Source organism: Barbus barbus (genome assembly GCF_936440315.1).
Source record: "Barbus barbus genome assembly, chromosome: 1".
Lineage (NCBI taxonomy): Eukaryota > Metazoa > Chordata > Actinopteri > Cypriniformes > Cyprinidae > Barbus > Barbus barbus.
The window spans coordinates 6,495,499-6,520,551 of record NC_136729.1 but is presented as its reverse complement, the minus strand read 5'-3'; the positions used below and the strand labels follow the sequence as shown (position 1 = coordinate 6,520,551).

The following is a 25,053-nucleotide window of genomic DNA, read 5'->3' as shown; positions in this document are numbered from 1 at the left end:
AATTTTGATGCAAAAATTATTTTTGTATGTTTATTCACTGCATTAATTGAGCAGGTCATAACAGGTTGACATTTCTGATCAGTTTTAATCTATCCTCGTTCATTAGCTTTAAGTCAAAGCTAACTAAGCGTGTTTCTCTGGGGTTTAATACTGTTTAGCAGTTTTAGAAGTGAGGTAGGGTTGTAGGGGAAGAGACCCCTTTTATGTAGTCTGGTGACAGCGGTCCTCAAGTCCATAAGACACACAAACACTTTCTCGAACAGAGAATCAGATGCATGTTCAGTCTGCACTTGTTCCAGCGCCATTACAGATTGAGTCCTACCAGAATCTGCCTCAGTATTCCCAGAGTCCCTGTCAGAAACACGCTCTTCTGCCTCCTCGGATTCATCTGAGCTCCCATAATCAACCAGTCATGGGATATTGTTACCTGTTGACGATCTAGTGCAGGGAACAGCATCCAGCGTTTCTGAAACAGCAGAAGGAGCTTGAACGGAGGGATCAGCGCCATCTTCCAGCACCATCACAATCTTCAATATGACAACAAGAGCTAGAGAAGGCCGTCTGGTCCTCATGGAGAAGCTTCAGGTAGCGGACGCAGTACTCCAGGAAACACGTCTCGGAGGAGATGAGGAAGTCCAGCAGCACGCTGTGATCGAAGCAGAGGGAGCGGAGCAGAAGTATGAAATGACAGTGAGGGTTACAACCCCAGACACAAACCCCGGAGTCTGAGCAGCTCAAACTGTGAAGAAAACAAAGGAATATTTGTTTATAACTTACTTTTATGTGTTAAGACATATTCTTTAAGACATATTAACTTATGTATTTAATAATAACTTTTTTTCTGCATGCTAATAATATGCATGTTAATAAGAAACTAGTTAAGAATGAGAATTGGGCCCCTAAACTGTTTGTAGATAGGTAGGTTTTTTTTTTTTTTTTTTACTTTTTTAGTGAAAAAATGGTAATACTTTACAATAAGGTGTAATTTGTTAACATTAGTTAATGTAGTAACTAAAATGAACAAATAATGAACAATACATTTATTACACTGTTAATCTTTGTTAATGTTAGTTAATAAAAATACATTGTTCATTGTTTGTTCATGTTAGTTCAGTGCATTAACTAATGATAACAAACAACTTGTGATTTAAATAATGCATTAGTAAATGCTAGAGATCGACCGATGTATCGATTTACCGATATTTTTCCCGATATTTAAGCATTTTTCCATAATCGAATATCGGTTTTGTAATATCGGATTCCCCGATAAACACCGCCATCTTGTGGACGTTTTCAGAATTGCGCACAGGATCGCAATTGCAGTGCATCTGAGGGGAGACTAGACAGCAACGGCGTGCAGGTACTTGATTTGCTGTAGTTAGTAAACTATTTAATATTACAGGCATTAATGCACAAATTAGATGTATTACATAAATGCCTGATATAAAGTTTAAATGCAACTTGGCTCTAAGAAATATGATAAATAAGATACTCTGTCAAGCCCTGTCCCTATAAAGATAGGCTATAACTTCACCTGAAATAACACAGCCATGAATTAGCACGTGATGGAAATAAAAGCGCTGAATTTAATTCTCTCTGTGGTCTATTAGTCTCGTGAAGTCGGAGTCACATAGATAATCCGTCAAGTCCTACTCTCCCAATAAAGACGTAACTTTGCCTGAATTAAATAATACAGCCATGAATGATTGCCTGTTGGAAAGAAAAGCATTGAATGTAATTCTCTCTCTGTTGTCTATATGCTCATCATTAGTCTCGTGAAGCCGCTTTCATATTGCAGTTCACTCAGCGGGTTGATGCTCAAGAAATGCTCAGCACGGCCACTGCTGCATGTAACTTTTAACAAGATTCACTTTTTTGAAGCACCCTAAATTGTATTAACACTTACTATATAACCATTATTTCGTTTATAAACATCTAAATTAATACAACTCTATGGAAATGAATTATTTATTATCTCCGCGATCGATCGCAGTTTGAGTAGCCTATAGTTCTGTGTAAAGGCATAGATAAACCGCGCTGTCAGCAGCATAATTTAGAGCATGCCAGTTGAGAAATGCAATAAAATACAATGCTTGTTATACTCCAATATTCCAGAGAATATTATTCCGTGTATTAACATTATCCAGTGAATTATTCTTCACTCTTTATCCTATTAAACAGCTTATAAACCTACTAAAACTGTAGTTAAAAATGAAGTTGATATGACTCCTTTCCTTTATTTTCTCCATTTGAAAACATTAGACTTTCTATGTTCATTTTGCTTTCTGTTAATATTAGTGTTGCTGCTAAAGCTTTTTATAAATAAAATGTTTTTTATTGTTGTAATACGAAGATTAAATTGAACATGACAGGGCTCTAGACTGCGACCAAAATGGTAATTGTTTGCGAGTTAAAATTTGACGTGGTCGCATTTGTACGAGTGCCAGGTCTGCGCTGCTCCAAAGCGTCTGCTTCATACAGCGCGCGCTGCCAGCCGCAGCACATTATAGCAGGAGTCAGATTTCACTGATCACGTGAAGAGAGGTGCTTTCAGCACGAGCGCTTAGTGGGTAGAGCCTGGTTCATACTCGCCGCGTCAGCACGAGCGTGAAGGTGCGCGTCGCGGATGGAGCGCAACTGATGGATTTGTTTTCAAACTAAAGTAAAAGACCGCTTCTTAAACCAGAGAAGGTGAACGTGGTGGTATTCTTGTAGAAAAAACATGCAAGTCCTGTCAGCTACAGCCAGTTTAGTTTTACTTTTCTTTTTGTTTTCGTTTTGAGAAGCTTGTTATCTTTGCTGTTTACCTCAGGTTATGCTATGGAGGCTTTCCTTAATTAAAAAAATATATATATATTAATATTTATTTGCTTCCTCAGAGTTTGCTAAACATTCTGTAATATACTAGGTATATAGTACAGCATGTGGTGTGTCCTATGCCATGCCTTGTCTTATTCGTTTTTGTTGATAAATGTTATGTAAGAGTTTGTCATTGTCAACGTACTGTTTTATTGTTGTTGCGCTTTTTAATTAAGAATAACAATGAATCCATCTTTTGTTTTAGTCTTAAAAAGTTAAAGGTGTATAGATATAAGCAAAACAGACAATGATCTGTTCTTGTAAAATGTGACACCAAAAAGCGCACGAAAAAAGGAATTCCTGTTCACAAAATTTAAATCACAAATAATACAGATGAAAAAGAACGAGTTGAATGTTGAAAACTTTCGTTACCATATAACTATAAACTATGATAAAAGTTCATCAGCATGCATTGATTAATCAAATGTTGTAGCAAAAACAAAAAACTAATTGCAACCAAATTATGTGCTCGTGCGCAAAAGTGAGATCAGTGGGAAGAATGAGTCTAGAGCCCTGCATGAAAGACTGCTAATTCTCAAAACATTTTTTGTTAAGATGACTGAAAGGAGGAAAAACCAAAGTGAAGTATGGACTTACTTCACGCAGTCATTTATTTACTTTATAACCGTAAATAAATATCGGTTCTGCATATCGGTTATCGGGCACATAAACATGCAAATAATTGGTATCGGTATCGGTTATAAAAAATCAATATCGGTCGATCACTAAATGCTGAAACTAACATTAAGATTCATAAATGCTGTAGAAGTATTGTTCATTCTTAGTTCGTGTTAACTAATGTAAACCTTATTGTAAAGTGTTTCCGAAAAAAAGAACACCTCTATTCAGCAGGGATGCATTCAATGGAATATTTGGAACATTTAAATGGTTACAAAAATAAATCTATTTCAAATAAATGCTATTCTTTTGAAATTTCTATTCATCAATGAATCCTGAATAAAAATGTATCAGTTTCCATAGAACTATGAACCAGCACAGTTTTCAACATATTAATGATAATTATAAGAAATGTTTCTTGAGCAGCAAATCAGCATATTAGAATGGTTTCTAAAGGATCATGTGACTCTGAAGACTGAAGTAATGATGCTGAAAATTCAGCTTTGATCACAGGAATAAATTACGTTTTAGAATATATTCAAATGCAAAAAGTTATTTTAAATTGTTTACTGTTTTTGCTGTATTTTTTATCAAATAAATGCAGCCTCGGTGAGCAGAAGATACTTTTTTTTTTGGAAAAAATCTTACCGACCCCAATTCGAATGGTAGTGTATCTGTATATTAACACACCTGACGTATTATCAGGCAACAATTGAGTCTACTTTGAGTAAATATTGTAAAATAATAAAATAATGGACATTCCATCATGTCGTCATCCTGTTCAGCAAATACTACAGACACCCAGGAGCAGCTGTGAGCGTATGGAGACTCCAGAGTCCCGTGACGCTGGAGGAACGACATGAGCTCTGTTAAATACTGTGGCGGGAGGAGCAAACGACAGACACAGTGGCGTCAGGCCTTGGAGAGGTTTTTATTCAACAAAATACTCAAAGTGTCCAAAAGGGGGTAAAAGTGTCCAAAATAAACAGGGGATCTGGTGTCCTCGTCGTGCTGCGGGGTTCGTGAAGGGAGGCAGTGTTCGGAAGGGAAGGGTCCAGGTAAGGGGCGGAGTCCGGTGGCGGCACGCGCTCCTTTGTCGGGTCCGAGGCGCGAGTGGCGGCGGCTTCTCCTAAGCGGCTTCGTCCAACGTCCGTCCTCGGCACTTCCGGGGGAATCCTGGCCCGTCAGCCGTCTCACGGGTGCTCGGCTCTATCCGGACTGCGGGTCCGGCAGCTCGCGTCTTTGGCAGTGCGGGAATCCTCTCAACGCTCCCTTCCTGGACCCGCGAGGACACCAGCGTGCATGCACGGGGAAGAGACCGGTCTCTCGAGGAGAGGCGCGCTCGGCATTTAAACGACGGCGGTGATGAGGCTCTATTCACATCAGGTGCGCCTCATCACACGCCGCCAGCCCTGGCTGTTCAGCGCCCCTCCTCTCACACACACCCACTCCCGTCGGGAGCCTGGTGAAGGGCGGCGAATGCGGGACGGGGTGGTGATGATGATAAGGGGGGAGGCAGCGACTCGTCACAATACCCACAGACACCAATGTCACTCTGAGATCCTGAAAAACACAGGAAAGACATGTTTTATACAAGGATACGTTGCCCTCTGCTGGTGAACTTCATTATATGGCATATATGAGCCCAGGTGAAGCACTAGAAATTTCCATTTATTATTCCAACATGTCAGTTGTACACCCAAACAAAAGCTGCATCTGAAATTGCATACTTTCCTAATATACAGTAGGCAAAAAACAGTATATGACCAGAGTAGTGTGTCTGAAAAGTAGGTAAAATGTTACTGACCTACTGTTTCTGACAAGATGAGCCCAATGGAGAAGATTTGTGAATGGCAGTAAAGAACTTATATAGAACTTACTTACATTTTAATGGTCACTAATTAATTACTTGTCCAAAAGAAGTTCCTACTCAGAGTTATGCGATTTTGGATGTGGCCAAAAATCCTTACAGTCACGCGATTTCCAAATGCTTTGTGAATCAGTGCATCCGAATCATTAAAAAAAATGCAATTCTTTTGTGAATAGGACTGTTATGTTATGGTGTTATGGTGGCACCAGTGTTTTAGTAGTATTTAGCATTTTAGTATTATTTATATACAGCATTTATTAATATTTTGAACTACCTTATTTTTTTATTTTCAGTTTTCATTTTTTGTCCTTTTATGTGCTTTCGTCATTCTTATTAGTTTTTTTATATTTCTATTTAGCTTTTATTAAGTGAAATTTACTTCTATCTTTTTGTTTTAGTTTACTAATTTAGCATTAGTATTGTTTGCATATTTCAGTTTGTATGTTGAAGTCTATTGTTTTTCATCTAATATTTATATTTATTTTCAGCTTTATTTAAAAAAACTAAAACAATTTTTTATGGTTTTTTTGTTGTTGTTGTTGTTTTGTTTTTAAGTAACCATACAACACAAAACGGCACTACTCATTCCAGAAGCATCACAAATGTAATTTTTTTTTATTATTACAAAAATATTAAGCAGTATTGTATCTAGACTTGCTTTTTTTTATAAAAGCATATGTTCCTTATTCCTTAAAAATAAACTTTACTTGCATTCTATTAAAGCAGTACGGGTGTTTTAATACCTAGCAACCATTTAGAACACCTTAGCAACCATTTATCAACACTGTAGCATTCGCTTAGCAGTCACTACCTTAACAAGTAACAACTTTCAGACATTAAAAATACATTTTTTTTCCTTTCAGTCGAGACTTTGCTAAGCCAGCATGTAAAGTTTGTTTAATGAACTGTCATGTTCTAGCTGTTAGTTTTAACTGTGAAGACGAATGAACTCTAGTAAGACAGTTACCTTTCCATGGAGGGGACTGAATGTTTATTTCCAGTGACTTCAGCAGAATCAGACTCACGGCTCTCAGAATCACATCGTCCTTCTGCGTCCCGCCGAGACTCACATCACAGTTCCCACCAAAGAAACTGGCTTGAGCTTTCACAGGGACTTCCTTCAGCCAGCCTGCAGTGACTTCCTGTAACACTCCACCTGCCACGATCACAACGTCCTCCGTCAGGCCATGATCTTTATGTGATTCACACACCCAACTTCAGCTGATGCCCAGTCCTCCCCGGCTCTCCGCAGAAGACTTCTCTTCAGAAGCAGCAGCGCTCGTTTCTTCACCAAGTACTCCACGTCAGCTCTCACGATGTGAAGCAGCGCTCGCGACTCAACGAATATGACTCTCTGAACTGAAGAACAGAGTCCGAATCTGAGCCGGGCAGCGCTGAGCACCTCCAGGAGGTCAAAGAACTCACACATGGTTTTAGAAAGATTCACCGGTTCTCTTTTATGAGGTTCCTGTGAGTCTGGAGTCAAAAGGTTGATGTACAAGCAAGCGATGGAGGAATCCAATCCAGAAAGAAGCTTCGTCAAAACATCTATGGAAAAAAACAAGCAGCTGAGATGAAGAAATCATGTCCTCTGAAATCAAAAGGCAAAGTTTGGTTATTTTAGTCCAATGTAAATCCATGCTCGTTTTATGTCTATAGTAACACATTGTATATTAAACCCAGAGTCTCATCCCAGTTATACATTTCTAAATAATTTTTATATTGTTTCAAAAATAACTACAATATTTTGTAATTAATTTGTTACTACAAGCTGTTGTTTGACTGCCATTCTAATAATAATAGGAAGAAAACTGTTATTTTTATTATTATCATTATTAATATAAAAATATTATCAATAATAAAGCAACTTCCAATATGAAAAATAATGACTTAATATATTATCATTATTATTAATAACAACAACAACGATGTTAATAATAATAATAATGTCACCTTATTTCCATTATTCTTTCAGGTTTTTGGACAGTAAGATTTTCCGTGGTTTTTAAATAATTCTCTTCTGCTTCATTTTTTTAATCCAAAATACATCAAAAGCAGTAATATTGTGAAATATTTTTACTATTAAAAGTAACTGTTTTCTATGTGAATATATTGTAAAATGTAATTTATTCCTGTGATCAAAGCTGAATTTCGAGCATCATTACTTCAGTCTTCAGTGTCACATGATCCTTCAGAAATCATTCTAATATACTGATTTGCTGCTCAAAACCATCATCCATAAACCACATGTATTGCTGTTTGCCACTATACAGCCACAATTGTCGCAAAATCCTGACATTCGGCGTGTTATTTTGCAGCGGTATGATGTAGTTATGACGTTTTTGACAGCTGGAACCTGATTGGCTGTTGCGGTTTGAAGCCTTGGAGATGCTGTTCATGGCTATCTGACTGTATTTGTGCTCTGTATGTATATTATATGTATTTTATTTCAAGGTCTATCGAGTCTTTATTATGTTAATTAGCAGATATCGCTAATTTTATCCTCTAGCCGCAGGTTAAGAGAGTTTGAGTAACTTTAAAAACAGTGTTGATTTGAAAATGGTCAGTAACCGCTGGCTAAATGCTAGCTATGCTAATACAGTAACATGTCAATCAGAGAGTTTGTCAAATTCTCCTTCAGTTTAATGATCCTGTGTCAGAATTATCGTATCAAATACTTCAGCGATATTAAATAAAATTACGCCAGTCTCTGAAAAGAGCCGCTTTAGTGTTTGTTTTAGGCTGATTTTAGCTGGTTTAGCACACCAGCTAACAGATTCATTGTTCTCAGTGCAGCAGCTACAAACATGACTATTCACCTTTTATTAAACATATTTGAGGTGATCAAATGTTTAAACTGCCGTTGGTGGTATATATCACGTATGTTTGCGAACATTTGCGTTGTTAGAGGTAAATGCAAGTATGCAAATGCTCGCTGATAGATGCTGAAAGACAATAACACAGTGAACTGATGGGTGACAGTTCATATTTACTCCTAAACAGAGAGATGATCAATGTAACGTGAAAAGATAAGTGTGTAAATAAGACTGCATTACATAGGTGTGGCTAAATGATGATTATGCACGTAAACATGCATATTTTATCCATATAAATGCATATGCAAATGTTGAATGTTGTATATAAAAGAGTCATGTGTTTACATGCTTAAATAATGAATATGTGTAATATTTCTATATTACTGTGCATGTCTAGAATGGAGATCTGAAGTGGATGTGAATATGGATGCAGAACGCAAAGGCTGTTTCAAAACTACAAGACATTAATGAACGGTAATTTTGAGCTTTCTAATTATCTGTAGGCCATGGCCATATATATATATATATATATATATATATGTGTGTGTGTGTGTGTGATTTCTGTCATTTTTGTAGTATATTAAATGTTTGCTAAGCTTGTTTATGGTTGGTTTGAGGGTCTTGGCTTCATGCAATGCAGCTGACAATATCTCATTACTTTGCATGCAAGAATATTGTTAATATTTTAACAGTAACGTGTGCAGTTATTTTCTTTCACACTGTTTTTTGCCTATATTAATGTTTAGCCTGTATATTTGTTTTATATTCGTGTCTATCGTGTTGTCCTGTTAAAAATATAAAGACAAAATCTGCAATAAAGACATTTTGAAATATAGTATTTATAATAATAACTATTACAAATGTATTGTTTAAAAGATTTTAAGAACATTGACACTCTTGTAAGAAATAATATTTGGTAATTGTAGCCTTTTTTTTTTTTTACCATATTAGTATTTTACCAGCAGGAAGAGGCCTATACTCGCATTCACATTATTATTTAATTTATTTATTTGATTTTTAAATTACTGCTCATTTAATGCTGTGTCCAGTAGCCTAATTAACAGTATATTATTATTATTTTTTAGATTTTACAATTTGATTGTTGGGTTTAAGATTTTATAAGTGAAAAAAAAATTATTGGCAGAAAATTATTTTGCTAACTTGGCTGCTGGGTAACACATTAAAATTAACAGTGATTCCTAAATCCGTAATAATATTTAATGCATTTGTTTTTCTTTTTCTCTCTATAATGAAGCGATGTGTAGAGAGCAAATTAATGAGCTGTAGATATTATAATCCAGATTGATTTCCCTGAAATATGTTAACATCGTGACTATGTCAGACCGACATGTTAATGTCTAGCTCCTTGTTTATTTGACTTCCTATTTATTCGTTCAATTTCATGTGGTGTTTGGGGAAAAAAATGGTTTTGCATTTCCTATAAATGTGATGTGCATAATTAATAAATCGTCCTTTGATTCAAAATGATGAGCTTGTCTATCAGTTGCCTTCATAATGTGTGTGTGTGTTTGTCTGCAGGGACACAGGAGCGTCTGAGCCCCGTACTGCGAGATGTGACAGGATGCTGAACCATCACTGCAGAAGGAACCCAGAGTTACAGGAGGAGCTGCAGATCCAAGCGGCGGTGGCAGCCGGCGATGTCTACACTGTCCGCAAGATGCTGGAGCAGGGCTACTCGCCCAAGATCAGAGACGCCAATGGCTGGACGCTGCTGCACTTCTCTGCGGCGAAGGGAAAGGAGCGCTGCGTGCGCGTGTTCCTTGAACACGGAGGTAAAGGCTGTTTTAGGACAGTGGCGAGATGTGCGGCAGTGATTTAAAGTGTCAGTTGGTAAGAAAATCTAAAATGACCAGCCTAGTTTGACATTTACTAAAAACTGTGGTCAGTTTGCTCAACGTGACTCTTAAAAAACAAGTAATAGGCAAAATGTACAAGTTTATTATTTCCACACCACAAAAGCAGATGGTAATTTAAACTGCCAAGGTCCAAAAGTGACAAAAAAAAGCATGAAAAAGTTCACTATTTAATTGTAAATGTGATCCCTCTTCAAATGCAAATATGATTTCAAGTACTTTGTCAATGATAACCAGTGTATGATTGTGTTTGAGTTGATATTTTTCTCTCTTAGACTCTATTTAGGTTCCCTATCTTGTCATTTCTTTTGCCTTGAAACACTAAAGTGGTGTTGTGCTGCTCAGATAGACACTGCTGTTCTGAGATGTTCATGTTTAGGTGTAGTAATGCATGCTAGACGTTAGAGGGAGCTATAAAACAGGGCTGTTTTTGGCGAAACATCTGCAGATAGAATGATCCACAATCAACTGTTCAACTGTGCAGCTGCGCTGCCATCTGTACTGATTGAGATTCAGAATAAATTTACAAAGACTGTCATCAGAATAATCAATACCATGATATAGTGCTTTGATTAAAAATAGTAACATTATGCAAATGATGCAAATGTTTGCATACTGTGCCTCTACACAAGCTAATTATACACATCAAATCTGTTATCTTATGTATGCTCAGTGCATACATTTGCCATATATGGCCAACTTAACAATGATAAGGCTGTCATGATTTAGCATGGTTATCATGATCATTGAAAGTCTATAAATATCTGTAATATAACTTAAAATATACCTTAATAATATAATTTTAAAACTGATTTTTCTATTTGTTTTAATAATTTTTTTTTCAAACGTCATTGAATTTATTGTACATTTATTTACATTTATTCATTTAGCTGACGCTTTTATCCAAAGCGACTTACAATTGCTATATATGTCAGAGGTCGCACGCCTCTGGAGCAACTAGGGGTTAAGTGTCTTGCTCAGGGACACATTGGTGTCTCACAGTGGATTCGAACCCGGGTCTCTCACACCAAAGGCATGTGTCTTATCCACTGCGCCATCACCACCCCAGTGTAGTCAGTATAAATGTTTCAAGTTCATATATAATATTTCATGTATTTCATTCTATAAATTTATGCAAAAAAAGTTTGTTAAAATCCTTATTCATTAGTCACAAATTACTGGAAAGCGATTGGATAAGTCATGGAAATGTTTTGGTCAAAAACTGTAAGAACAGAATTTAGACATTTTAGCTAGCTAATTTTCATACAAAAAATTGTAATCAGCAGTTAGTTATGTAAAGTATCTTAAATCCAACTTTTTTTCATTTTTTTTTTGGTTAATCCAGACCTCATAATATAATAATGCATTATTGATTTTTATTATTTTGAAGTTACTAATTTTGTTAATATTTTTATTGAAGCCATTTATTAATATATTTTTATTAATATGAAAAGAATTATATATAATTTTTTTATATTAAAAACAAGAATATAATCATGCGTTTGCAATGCATTTATCCTTTAATTTATTCACTTTAATATGCCAATTTAAGATTTTAACATTCAAAGTACATTCTAATATATCCAGTGTCAGAGCGCTCACGTTACTGCAACAAAAAGTAGGACAAATAAAAGCACATTTCATTCCGTTCTTATATTTGCTTATGTCATAATTATAGCAGGCCTAATAAATATATAATTTTTACAAACTTTTTTTTTTCTTGCCTGATATTCTTCAAGATATCTTTATTTCTATAGTGCTTCATACAATACAGATTATTTCAAAGCAGCTTCACAGACTCAGTAATTCAGTTTAATTAGGCTTTCATTTGAATTGGTTCAGATTTGTCATGTGTTTGTCTCTCCAGCGGATCCCACAGTGAAGGATTTCATCGGAGGCTTCACCGCTCTGCATTACGCCGCCATGCACGGCCGCGCCCGCATCGCTCGCCTCATGCTGGAGTCTGAGTACCGCAGCGACATTATCAACGCCAAGAGCAACGACGGCTGGACACCTCTGCATGTGGCGGCCCACTACGGCCGCGACTCCTTCGTATGTCTCCTCTTGGAGTTCAAAGCCGAGGTGGACCCGCTCAGCGACAAAGGCACCACGCCGCTCCAGCTGGCCATCATCCGCGAGCGTTCCAGCTGCGTGCGCATCCTGCTCGACCACAGCGCCAACATAGACATTCAGAACGGCTTCTTGTTGCGTTACGCCGTCATTAAGGGCAACCACTCGTACTGCCGCATGTTCCTGCAGCGTGGAGCGGACACTAACCTGGGTCGGCTGGAGGACGGCCAGACGCCGCTGCACCTGTCTGCCCTCAGAGACGATGTGCTGTGCGCGCAGATGCTGTACACTTACGGAGCCGATACGAACACAAGGAACTACGAGGGACAGACGCCCGTGGCTGTTTCCATCAGCATGTCTGGCATCAGTCGGCCCTGTCTGGACTTCCTGCAGGAGGTCACAAGTAGGTTCACATTCTCACACCTATATGTGTGTGTGTGTGTGTGTGTGTGTGTCTGTCTGAAGAGTTCATTTGCAAAAACAGATAACTCCCATTTTTAACAATTTTCAAAAATTACGTTTTTTCATTATGCATTCCAGTTAATCTCAATCAAACTGCAGTTGGTTTATTTTGATTAGGGACAAAATTACAAAAAAAATAAAAACTTGCTAACTAACGCAATAAAACACAATAAAAACATGATAGTATAATAAAAAACATGATTTTTGAAAATAAAAAAATATATGTTATGTTTTTGCAAATAAACTTTTCATATGTGTATATATATATATATATATATATATATATATATATATATATATATATGTGTGTATATATATATATATATATATATATATATATATATATATATATATATATATATATATATATATATATATATATATATTAGGGATGTGCACGAGTACTCGATTAATCGATTACTCGAACGCATCAGCGACGATCGAGCATGAAAACGATGATCGATTGGCTCTAAAAATGCATTTAAATTTTTTTTTAACTACTTTCATTCTTTCTGATTGGTTATGCTGGTATTTGGGCGGTAGTCTGATATTTGATTGGTTATGGCTGCGAGAAGTTGCGGTCTAGAGACAAGACCGGCACACAGAGCGAATATGGCTTCTAAAGCGCGCAGCGATGTCTGGCAACACTTTGAAAAACTTGACGAAAAAACAGTCAAGTGTAAGATGTGCAGCGCCACACTCGTCTACAACTCCACAACAAGTTCGATGCGTTACCTTGCACATAAACGCAAAAAAGCAGATGATGCCGATGCCACTACCAGCAGTCAGACGAGCATAAGAGATTTCACCATCAGACAGAAATGCGACACATGCAGGGCAGAGAAGATGACGCAGCTAATAGAAATGACAGCAGAAGACGTGCTGCCTATTAGTTTTGTTGAAGGTGAAGATTTTAAACGTTTAATGAATTACGTTGAGCCCCACTATACTGTCCCATCACGCAAAACGGTCACTGCAGCGCGGGTGGCTATAACCACGGACTCGTGGACCTCGCTAACCACTGAATCGAATATGACACTAACCTGTCATTACATAAATGAATGGAAAATTCACACAAGGTTTTGAGGAAAGACAACTTCTGTGCCTGCTGAGCGCGTTTTTTCCACCGCCGGTCTAATTGTAAATAGACTCCGCACTCGGCTTTCATCTGAGCACGTAGACCGACTGGTCTTTTTGAATAAAAATATGTAGTCCTTATGTTAAGTTTTATTAGCCATGCATGGTAAAATATTCAGGCTGTTTTTGTTTTAAGTTTAAGCAGCATAGTTAAATTATGCCGGCTTTATTTTATTTCCCTTTACCAACTGATCATTTTGAAAGAAATGTTATGTTACCTAATCTTTAAGTTTTATAGCTGTGGTAAAAATATTCAGGCTATTTTTACTTTAAGTTTACGCAGCCAAATTATGCTGGCTTCTAATTTTCGTTAGGCTATGGGCTTCTTAACAGTCGTTTGGTGAAGTTGTATTAAACTTTATTTTTGCAAACCTTTTACAAAAAAACTTTTTTGATCCACAGCTGTTGTGATGCTGCTGAAGTAAAATATTGTTTTGTTAAAAATAACAGTTGAATAAAATAACTGAAAAGCAGTATCATGTGTGTTTTATTTGTTTTATAAAACATAGAAAAAGGTAGGTTCTCTTTTTAAAAACTGATCCAAAATATTTATACAAATAATAAGACACACACAGGGATGGGGATAATACTGTAAAATAACTTTGTTTTTTTTTTTTGTTTTTTTTTGCGGTTGCAAAGTTGCCGTTGTTTTAAAGCGCCTGTAACGGGAGAAGCGCATCCACTACTTTCTGGTTGGCACGTAGTTCAAGCTCACATGTATTTTGTGTAGATAAATACAATTTGTAATATAACATTTACATATTGTGTATCTAGGCTATGTGATTAATTTTATATACAATGCGTCATGTAGAAAAAGCGCTTCAGCTTCACCTCACGCTGTTATTTCTTTTAAATGTTTACTGTATTAACCAGTATTGATGGTGATTTTTAATAATCTGTGTTAATTTAATTATTTTCTGAATCCTGTCATAGTTTTATCAACAACGTTTTTAACAGGGCTTTAATTAAAATATCAATTTCAATTCAATGTCGCTATGACGCACACGCCCCGCCCCTTGCTTAAGCTCCACCCCCGATTAATCGAGTACTCGTTTCTCAAACCTGTGGATTACTCGAAATGAAATATGACCAGAAATGCCCATCCCTAATATATATATATATATACATGTTATATACAGTCAACTTTGCATTTAATATGCTTTGATACAGCACTCTGTAAACAGCCACACCTTTCAGTATTGACCCTCTGTGACTTACCCTCTTTGTGGAGGGCGTCAATGTTCGTTTTCTGGATCATTGCCAAGTCAGCAGTCTTCCCCATTATTGTGGTTTCAAAGAACAAGAGATACTCAGAATTTATACTGTAGGGATGGTCATTAATTGAAACTCAAATGTAAATATTCTAATATTTTGAGATACTGATTTTTGACTTTCATGAGCTGTAAGCTCTAATCATCAAAACTATTTTTTTTTTAAATGTTTTACTTTACATGTAATGAAGCTCAAATATATGAAAGTTTCACTTTTTGAAATAAGTTACAAGAAAAAATGAACTTTTTCATTATTTTAAAATTTTTTGAGATGTACCTGTATGTGTATGTATATTAGGGCTGCAAAGCATTTAGTCGCGATTAATTGATTCAAAATAAAAGTTTATGCTTACATACTATATGTTTGTGTACTGTGTATGTTTATTATGTATATAAATACACACATATATGTATATATTTAAAAAAATACTTGTATGTATTTGTATCTTTGTAAACACTTGGATATCATTTATATTATATATAAATATAAATATTTTACATATAAATTTAACACATTTTTCCTTAATATATACTGTATGTGTGTGTATTTGTATATACATAATAAATATACACAGCACACACCCTGTCAGGATCATGGACCTGTTTTTGTTGTGTTTTGCTCCCCATGTGTTCTGTGACACAGTTTTTCCCTTATGTTAATTGTTAATTTGATCCCAGGTGTAGTGTTGTCACGATACTGGAATTTCTAACTTCGATACGATACCTTGAAAAATATCGATACTCGATACCATTTTCGATACCACGGAGAAAAAAACTGCCACAATATTAAGGGGGTAATTTTTTTAATTTAAAGATAAATGTAACAAGTCGAGAACATGCGGTATATTTTACATGAACAAAAAAATTTCTTGAGGTACTGCATTTGTTGATTTATTTTTTAATCTTTTATTAATCTTAGTTAAATGTTAATTGAAACTAACGTTTACTAATACATGTACTAATTAAAATCCAAAGTTCTGTTTGTTGATATTCTCATTTGCTTCATAACCAAAATATTTCCAGATATAGGGCCCTATGAAATCCGTTTTATTTTTCCCCAAATTCCGTAAAAAATTTTTCTACATTAAATTTTTTCCGTTTGAATTTTTCTGGACTCTTTTTTTTTTTTAATGGTCAAATTAAATGCTATTAATCTAAAAGCATGTCTAATTCATTAAAATCATGAAAATTATACAATTTAACATTTAATTTATTAAAAGTGTAACAAAAATGACACGTTTAGGGCCGTATGAAATGTTTTATTTTTTTCTCACCTTATGTTTTAGCATGTCTATTATTTGAATGCATACAAACAATTTGTATTTATTCTTACAGTAGCCTTATGAAATGTGTTTTCCCCCTCATAAATTCTGTGTTGTGTATTTAAATTTTACTGGATATCAGATGAAGGCATAAAACAATTTTAATTAATTTATATTTGAATTAATGAAAATTAAACATTTACATTTTTGGCAAATGAAGGGGATTTACTATTAAAATTCAAATATTTTGTGATTATTTCTTTAAAAAAAATTAACAGTAGTAGTATTATGTACATTCTACTAAATAATAGTAATATAGCCTATTTCTGGCACACGGTCTTTAATAGGCTAAGTTAACCTGAACTTTTATTTTGACGGGTTGCCGTGATTACCTTTAAAGTTCTGTGTGTGTATGATATGACGCTAGTTTTACTCAAATTAAATGGTAAAATGCTGGTAAAGTGCCTTTCAGATCAGTTCTGGAGATATTGTTGATGTATTTATGTCCTCATTGAGACGGCAGACGCTGAAATCACCGCGAGCTCCACATTAGTAAACACAACCGCACGTGCAGCACATTCACACAGAGATGCGCAGAACATGCAGGATTCATATTAAAATCCACTTTTGCAGCTCAATATTTACAGATACTAGTCCATATCGCGATTTTATTTAAGTGTAATGACCTACTTTTGATTAATTCATCCAAACTTTGGCAAATTCCGTGACATTCCGCGTTAAACTGTAAATTCCGTTTTTATGACTGGATTCCGTGCGCGTTCTCTGCATCGCGGAGATCATAGATCCTACAGATAGCGCTCCTGCTGTGTTCTTTAACAACCAGAGCAGTCATCTTTCTATTCACTTCACTTTTGCTATTTAACCAGAGCGACGGAGACGAGTGCGGTCACGTGTGGTGCTTGTCCACGCGCCTTTGGAGAGAAGTGAAAGTGACAGCTCGGCTAGTATCGGTGTATCGATACTTCGGGAAATTAATATTGGTACCGTTCAGATATTTCAGTATCGATATTTATCGAAATATCGATATTTTTGACAACACTACCCAGGTGTGTCTCCTTAGTTCCCTCGTTATCCTGTCTTTAAAAGCCCCAGTCCGTTCATTTAGTGTTTGTCGGTCCTTAAATTGTCTTCCCTGCCTGTGATCTGTGATCTTCTGGATATTAAAGACTCTCGCTTAGTGAATTCCTCGTCTCCTGGCTTCCGTGTTCCGTGCTTCCCGAGAGTTTTGACAGAAGGACCGACCTAAACCGTTACCTCCGTTTGTACCCTCCGTTTTGTTTTCTGTTTTTTCTCAGTGTTCTTTTTCCGTTGTGCCCCATGGATCCCTTTGTCCGACTGAATTCGTCCTCCTCCTGCTGGAGCAGGGGGACCGATCTCCCGAGGACCATACAAGACTGTTCTTGATGTTAGCTAACACCACCAGCTACCCGGACAACGCGCTCTGCTCATTCTTTCATGGAAGCCTGAACACCGCGTGCAGAGCGCTGTTGTCCGACAATGGTCCTCGAGAGGATTTCGCCGCCTTTGTGGAGTGGATTCTGGCGAGAAACGGATCGCCCCTCACAGTCTCCCCTGAGGATGAACTCGCCAGATCCATTCCAGACCCAGAGCCAGCGCTAAGCCGAGCGACTGAGCAGATGATCGCCCCGGAAGTTGAGCCCAACCCGTCAGACCAGGTGCGAGAGCCGGCGTCAGTGCCCATCACGGGGGAGCAAGCCGTGGACGGGGTGAGCGTGGAGTGGAGCTCCGCCCACTGCACCGCGGCTGAGGGTGAGCTGAGGATAGATCTGGGACTGCTGGACAGAGAGGGGGCATCCGATCCTCCAGTGCCTGCTCCTCGAAAGTGTTCTCCAGTGCCCACTCCTCGAAAATGCCCTCCTGTGCCCGCTCCTCGAAAATGCCCACCCTCCCATCCACTCCTGCCTCCTCCACCGCTGTCGTCTGGCAGCCCCCCCCGCTCGCCCTCAGCCCCCTATCGGTACGGTGCGAGCCCCGTGGGTCTTCCATCCTCCAGCGTCGTCGGGGCTGGAGTATCCCTCACCTCCGCCTCCAGCCTCCGAGGTCTGGACTCGGCCCGTAGACCCAGTGGCTCCACCTAGGCTCCTAGCCGCCTCGCCTCCACCGTCACCCCTCAATCCACCAGCTCCACCGGGCTCCCTCGTCCCTCTGGCTCCGCCTTGGTCGGGCGTCGACCCGCCATCGCCTCAGGACTCCTCTCCTCTGGCTACGCCTCGTCGCTCCATCCCACCGGCTCCGTTGGGCTCCTTCCTCCCTTCAGCTCCACCTGGGTCCTCAGTCGCTCCGGCTCCACCGCGGATCTCCAGGTCTCCGCCTCGGTCGCCAGAGCCCTCGGCTCCACCCTGTCCCCCCGGATCCTCACCATCCCCCTGGCTCGTTGGTTCTCGGGCTCCTCCACCACCTGCTCCGCCGCCGGCACAGGCAGGGAAGACAATTTAAGGCTGTGTATAATTAACAATTTCAAATTAAATGATAATATTAATAACACAAACACACATACACATATGTGTGTTTGTGTTATTAATATTATCATTTAATTTGAAATTGTCATTTTTAGCAACAGTGAATTAGCTTGGGAAAAAACATTTTATTAAACAACATTTTTATTTTTTAACAACAATGAATGAACTTAATCAATTTAATACCTCAGTATTTATCATAATATTTGTGATATATATTTTAAATTGTTGTTATTATTAATATTGTAATTTAATTTGAAATATTTTTATTTTATATTAACAGTAATGAATTAGCTTGCCGTAGAACATTGCACATTCTAATACCCTCATTCCAGTTAATATAACAGCTAGACTTTACAAAAGAGCTCCAATCAGGTAAAACATGAAGCATTAAAACTCCAAGGGTTAATAACGAGAGTATCATCAAAGGAGCTCATATTCCCTCTTTTCTTCAGGAAAATGTCAAATCTCACGGAGAGCAGTGGCCATTCTGTCATTCTGTAAGTTGAGCAATGGCCTAACCGCCTCCCGAGCGTACGGCATTATGATCTCTATCCCCCACACAGAACAATCGGCAGTCTTAGAAAGAGAGCCGTGTTACCTGAAGCACTAATGAGCAAGTACGTAACAATGGCCACATTCCTGCGCTTCGCTTCAACTTTGATATCACCATATCAAAGCCACCTGTTGCAGACATTTACTCGCTGTCAGCTCATTCAGAGCGATCCCATTTCACCCTGATTATTTATTAAAAAAGCACTTCGGCGGCTGTATTTACATCGAGGACTCTTTGAGAACATGACTTCATGTCTTGAAGGGAGTGACGGTGCGCTGCATGAGAATTCGTGTTGATTTCATTTCTGTCTCTCTGCCGTCACCTATAGTTGAGAGCTATTGCTAAGGCATGGAGGCTGACAGAAGACAGGGGCTGCAGATGGCCGTCTCCAGCTCTTTGTAGTGGTTTTTCCAGCTGGCTTCATTTGTGTGCCAAATTGTGTTGGGACGGGAAAACGAGCACATTAAAACTGATTAAACTCTTTGCACCGGGTTCCTGGAACTCATTGCAGAACTTTCCTGATATCTTTTAATACAACAAATGGACAAACATTTTGTGTGTCTGTGTGTGTGTGCTTTATTTTTTTTTTCCTCCCCTGATGTACACTTATGAAGTGCCAGAAATAATCATTTTTCATGGCCAATTTTTTTTCTCTCTAACCCTTTGGATTAAATGTGTTTTTTGCTGCTGTACCTATAAAATGTCTGTGCAGATATAGTTTTTATCTGCTCCATTTTAAAATAATGGGCTCTTTGTGACAAATTAATAAATTATGTTTTGTTTTTAATTAGATTTTTGATTGCACCTTTTTTGTGCTTTTTAATTCCCTTATCATCCACTTATGTGGCTAAAGTTTTAGTTTTTTTTGTGCCTGCCAGAAAGTCATTTTTCATGCTCCATCCTTAAGTAAAAGACTCATTGTGAGAGATTTATACATTTATTATTGCATACACAAATAGTTTTTGTGCTTTTTTTCCACCCTAAAGTACACTTAAAATGTTGGTAAAGTTAAAAAAAAAAATCTTTCCAGAAACAGTTGTTTTTCAAAGCCTTTTTACTTTCTTTCTGACCCTTTGAATTAAACGTCTTGTTTGTTGCTGCTGTACCTAAGAAGTCTGTAAGACGTCTGCAATATAGTATGCAAAAGTAGTTTAATCTACTCCTTCCTTAATTAACAGGCTCTCTGTGACAGATTCTGCATTTATTACATTTATAGTTATTTACGCAATATCTATAATAATGATTTTTATTTATGAAGTACTTTTGTCAAACCCAAAGCACAACAGTACAAAGAATGAATTGTATAATGAAACATTGAAAATACAGTACAGTAATACAAATATTAATTGATGATCTGCAATAACAATGAGCAGATAAAAAAAAAAAAAAAAAAAAAAATTAGAGACTATAGAGACCTCTTAAAACAAGCCAATGTTGGGGAATTTCTCATTTCTATAAAGATGTGGAGCTAAAACAGAAAACTGGCAGACATTTCTGTCTAGTGAGTTCAGTACTTGTGCACACACGGTATTAAGTTCATTTATTCAGTGTATTTGACGGAAGACACAAACATAATAAACACCCCTCTAAGTCCGTTGTAGGACACAAATGTTGCCCCTTAATAATACAATTAAAGTTTCTATTTTAAGTTTCTGTTATATAGTTTAGACTGTAGCCACATCTTTTGTGTTTTTTCTCTGTTATTAGATTGAAATAGTTGTGTTCAGACAGGAATGCAGTCAGATTTGATAGACTCTGGACGTCGCTGGTGTTTAACCTGACACTCGTTGTGTTTCAGGGCAGCCCAGGACTTTGCAGGATCTGTGCAGGATAAAGATCCGGCAGGGCATCGGCCTGCAGAGCCTGAAGCTGCTGGAAGATCTGCCCATTGCCAAGGTCATGAAGGACTACCTAAAACACAAGTTCGACAGCGTTTGACAGCAGCCGACCAACTCGTTTCTGTAGGTTCTCTTAAGACTCTATGCAAACTCTCTTTTGATTTCTACTCAACCTCTGGGAGCAGGTGCAGCGTTTTGTACAAGCGGAGTGAAATAACGACTGTGGATCGGGAGCACTGTAATGGCCACGTTGATTCATTCACTGAAGGTGTCGTGGAGAATTTCCTGACCCATGAGAGAAGAAAAATGCAGACGTTTGATTTGTACCAAATATCTTTTTTTGCTCTTAAATCAACAAGGCCTTTGTAAGTATTAGACTTTTTTCTATGGGCTACATTCTCAGACAAGGAAAAGATAAAAGCTAAGCTATCCAGAGAAATTGGCAAATGTTCAGGTCACCCTCGTAAAAAAAAAGCATGTGCTATTATTATTTTTGCTGTGAAGAAATAATTTTCTACCAGTGTTTTGTGCATTTAATAGAATCCAATTAGTTCGTATTTAAAAACAAATTGTACTAAAAAAAAACCAACAGGTTCTCAGTTTTTCTCTGCAAACTTTTTTTTTTTTTCTTTTTTTTTTCAAGACTTCATTTAATTGAATTTTGCAATACTTTTTTTTATTTATTTACAAATTGTTCGAGATTCAGTATCAGAGGTGCTTGGCTTTAGTTTGCATTAAAAGCTAAAGGAAAAAAAGGACTACATAGGTGAACATGTATTACGTGCATAAATCATTAATGAACTTTATGTAAATAATTGTGTCATATGTACAGCAGATATTTTTAGACTATTTAAGCCACATGCTTGGATTATCGAAGTGTTTTGGGGGTTTGGTTGAGTGGTTCTGTGTTTTTCGTGTGACCCGTCAAGGGCTTTGATTTGGGATCGTCCAGATCTGTAATTAAATGGAATATTATTGATGCTTAATTGGAATTGGCCATCATTTTCTTCTTATTATGCACATGAAAAATCTCTTACATTTTTGCAATCAGTAACTTAATATCCTCATGATATTTTTAAAATACAATAATTTGAAATGCACTTAATGGTTTTTTGCCTACAAAATATAAGAATTAGTCATTGGTCTGGATAGCATTAATTTAGTTCAGTTCATTTGGCACTTCTTCGCACGTTTTAGTCAGATCGCAACTTTATTTTTGATCTTTCCCCCTAAAATCTCAATCAAGGTGAGAGCGTTTTGTGGGAGAAAGACTCGCTTACTGTTACTCTATTTTCTCCAAACCGGTTGGAACACTAGCTGCCTTTCCTTCAGTCCGTGACGCAGTACAGCTACAGCATTTCACCACATCATGAACATACTACAAGTGCATTAATGTGACCTGCCACAGCATTTAAATTATTTCTTTTTGAGTTCAGTTTAGGGCGTTTGTTGGGACTGAAAGCATCTCTGGATGACTTCTTGCTACCATAATGTATTCAGAAGCAGGTGTGGAGGGCTGATTTGAGAGCCAGGGAATGTTATATGGGATTTGTTTTTACTAATCGGAAGTCTTCCACAACTTCAACTACTGAATGTACATAATCTGCTGTTTCACATTATACATGTGTGAATAAATGGATCTCATAATGTCCCCATTTGTTATTTTTCAAAGTCTTATTGCTGTACTTTGAAGCAGTAATTGTGCCGTGCTCATTGATTTGCATCCATTTTTCTAGAGTTTGATGACTTTCTAATAAATTATCTGAGAAAAATGGCGATTTCACTGAATTCATTGTTCATTTGGTAACTGTATTGTCTTCTAGGTTTTGCTGTCATTGCAGTCTTTAATTTTAACTCCAGTACAATCAGCCTTAAAAACGCTGTTTAAAAATCACTGGTGGTTTTAAGTTCATTTTACAGGAATCTTTCAGGTAAGACACAACATCGAATCAAAATTGACCTTATTCATCTATTTTAATTGTTTGGAATCTTTAAGAAAATGACTTGTTGTTCTTGTTTCTTTTTCAGCTGATGTCACAAATGCTTCTTACTGCTTTGGCCTCTTCATCCATCTGCCTCCATTTGGTATGTAATGCCACTTTTAATACATACATACATTTAAAAATACATCAGTTCACAGAAGTAAATGAGTTGCAAATGACGTTTCACTTTATCTTCAAGCATTTTTTTTTTGTTCCCTTTGTTAGTGCAACATTAATATTAATATGTCGTATGTGTTCATATGTCATCATTAATATCAGTTCATCCATATTAAAAAGTAGTTCCACCGTCTGAAATTCATTTGAAATAATTTTGTGTTAAATTCATTTATCATCAACCAGCTTCACATTTCTGCTTTTAGAATGACTTTCTGTACTTTCATTTTTCTTTTATTTGTTTTATTTATTGATTTATGCTTTTATAAACTGAAGAACAGGTGCATTATTTCCTGTTCGTAATCAGCAGTTCTTTATTTTATTATACTATAGTACAGTATAGTAATTTATATATCTGTTCATTTATTTATTGGCTTTTGCAAACTGAGGAGCAAATTGAAAATATTTTTTTTTCTTTATTATTTTATTATAGTATATTTATTTATTTGTTTATTTATATATAGCTCTTACAAACTGAGGAACAGGTTGAAATTACTGTCTCTCTTTATCAACAGCTATTACTTTATTATAATAGCGTATTTATATTTAACATTTATTCATGATGCATGAATTTATTAATTTAGCATTTGTTATTGATAAATCAGTCATTTGATGATAAGATTTTGATCATAAGATGAAATAATTTCGATTGGGGTTCCCAGTTATGAAATTTGATATAATTGTGTTTTCCGAGCCTGGAAATATTGTGGAAATTAATAAAAAGTTTTACAAAGTCCTGTAAATGTTGATGCTCAGTTTTTAAGGTGATGGTAAGGTGTGGGAAGCCTGTGTAATGCAGGGCTTCAGGGTTTCTCACTCCTTTCTCACCATATCTCACTCTTTTGCCTCCCAAACCAAAGCTCTGGCGCCGCTTGAGAGGAAAGCTCATCCTGTGCCGCGTTATCTCAGTACGGCTACAGGCACCTTCAATGATAACGCCTGGCAGCGTATCGCAGCTTCTTCCAGAGATCCCAGTGTATTGTTTGCTTGAGAACGGCTGGCGTTTTGTTGGAAAGCGATCTCTCAATCTCTCTCTCTCTTGCTTTCCCAGGTATGCTGTTCTTAAAGAAAAAGGTTTCTGCTTTCCTGCTTCTCTTGAGCCGAGCCCGTGCCAGAACTCAGCAGTGACCTAAGAACGCAGTGATATATTTGCGCATTCCTACCACAAAAACACAGGCTGCTATCATTTATCGAATCACAGGTAACATTACACAATAAAACAATGGCATCTCTCTGTAGGCCATGTTTCCTTGCAGACACGCGGAACAATGCGGCTATTGTTGGTGGTCCTGCCGGATGGATGGTGTCCTCGGCCGTACTGGAAACAGCTCTTCCTTGAGCCCGGGCCGTAGCTGTAGGGAAACTCCCTGTCTGTGGGCATATATCTGTGCGGAAGAGGACAGATCCATTTGAATGCGTGGGCCGTCTGGAACTGACTAGCGGTAGCAGACAGGAGGCCACACAAGGAAATATGCAAAGCACACTCAACAGGACTTTGTGTATTAAATCACGATTATCATTAAGTGTGTAGGAAGAGGCGATAACTGTAAAGGTCGTTAGGCTTTTTTCCAATGTGTCAGTCTATAATAGAGTGACATTTCTAATGTTGACATCACTGTTATATTGTTCATATTTAGGGTTAGTGATCTGAGCATGAAACTTTGTGTCCAAGCATCACAGAAAATGTATAGATATAACTGTCTTATTAATTACTGCAAAATAAATAAAATCAGCCTGTTCAAATAATTAAAATTCCATGTTCTGTT

The 25,053-nt window shown here is 37.2% G+C and overlaps 1 protein-coding gene and 1 pseudogene across 4 annotated transcripts; one reads left to right on the top strand and one right to left on the bottom strand.

The window, feature by feature from the left end:
* Nucleotides 1-119: 119 nt before the first annotated feature.
* LOC306878029 (protein Lines homolog 1-like) lies at nt 120-7,746 on the bottom strand (annotated as a pseudogene). Its single transcript has 7 exons — nt 7,560-7,746; nt 6,315-6,895; nt 5,021-5,040; nt 4,236-4,353; nt 4,130-4,151; nt 519-739; nt 120-388 (listed from the first exon to the last, which is right to left on the bottom strand). The product of its transcript is annotated as a protein Lines homolog 1-like (transcript).
* On the top strand, nt 7,652-25,053 carry LOC306857333 (ankyrin repeat and SOCS box protein 7-like). 3 transcript variants are annotated; one of them, XM_079397236.1, is made up of 8 exons: nt 7,706-7,771; nt 8,561-8,637; nt 9,703-9,956; nt 11,905-12,510; nt 21,092-21,496; nt 22,955-23,062; nt 23,160-23,216; nt 24,339-25,035. In XM_079397236.1, the coding sequence occupies exons 2-5, from the start codon at nt 8,591-8,593 to the stop codon at nt 21,229-21,231; spliced, it is 1,047 nt and encodes a 348-aa protein (XP_079253362.1). In that variant the 5' UTR covers nt 7,706-7,771; nt 8,561-8,590; the 3' UTR covers nt 21,232-21,496; nt 22,955-23,062; nt 23,160-23,216; nt 24,339-25,035. The 3 variants fall into 3 exon arrangements, with proteins under 3 accessions (XP_079253361.1, XP_079253362.1, XP_079253363.1); XM_079397237.1 differs by having other exon boundaries at nt 21,092-21,254; nt 24,339-25,034; XM_079397235.1 differs by having other exon boundaries at nt 7,652-7,771; nt 21,092-23,062; nt 24,339-25,053.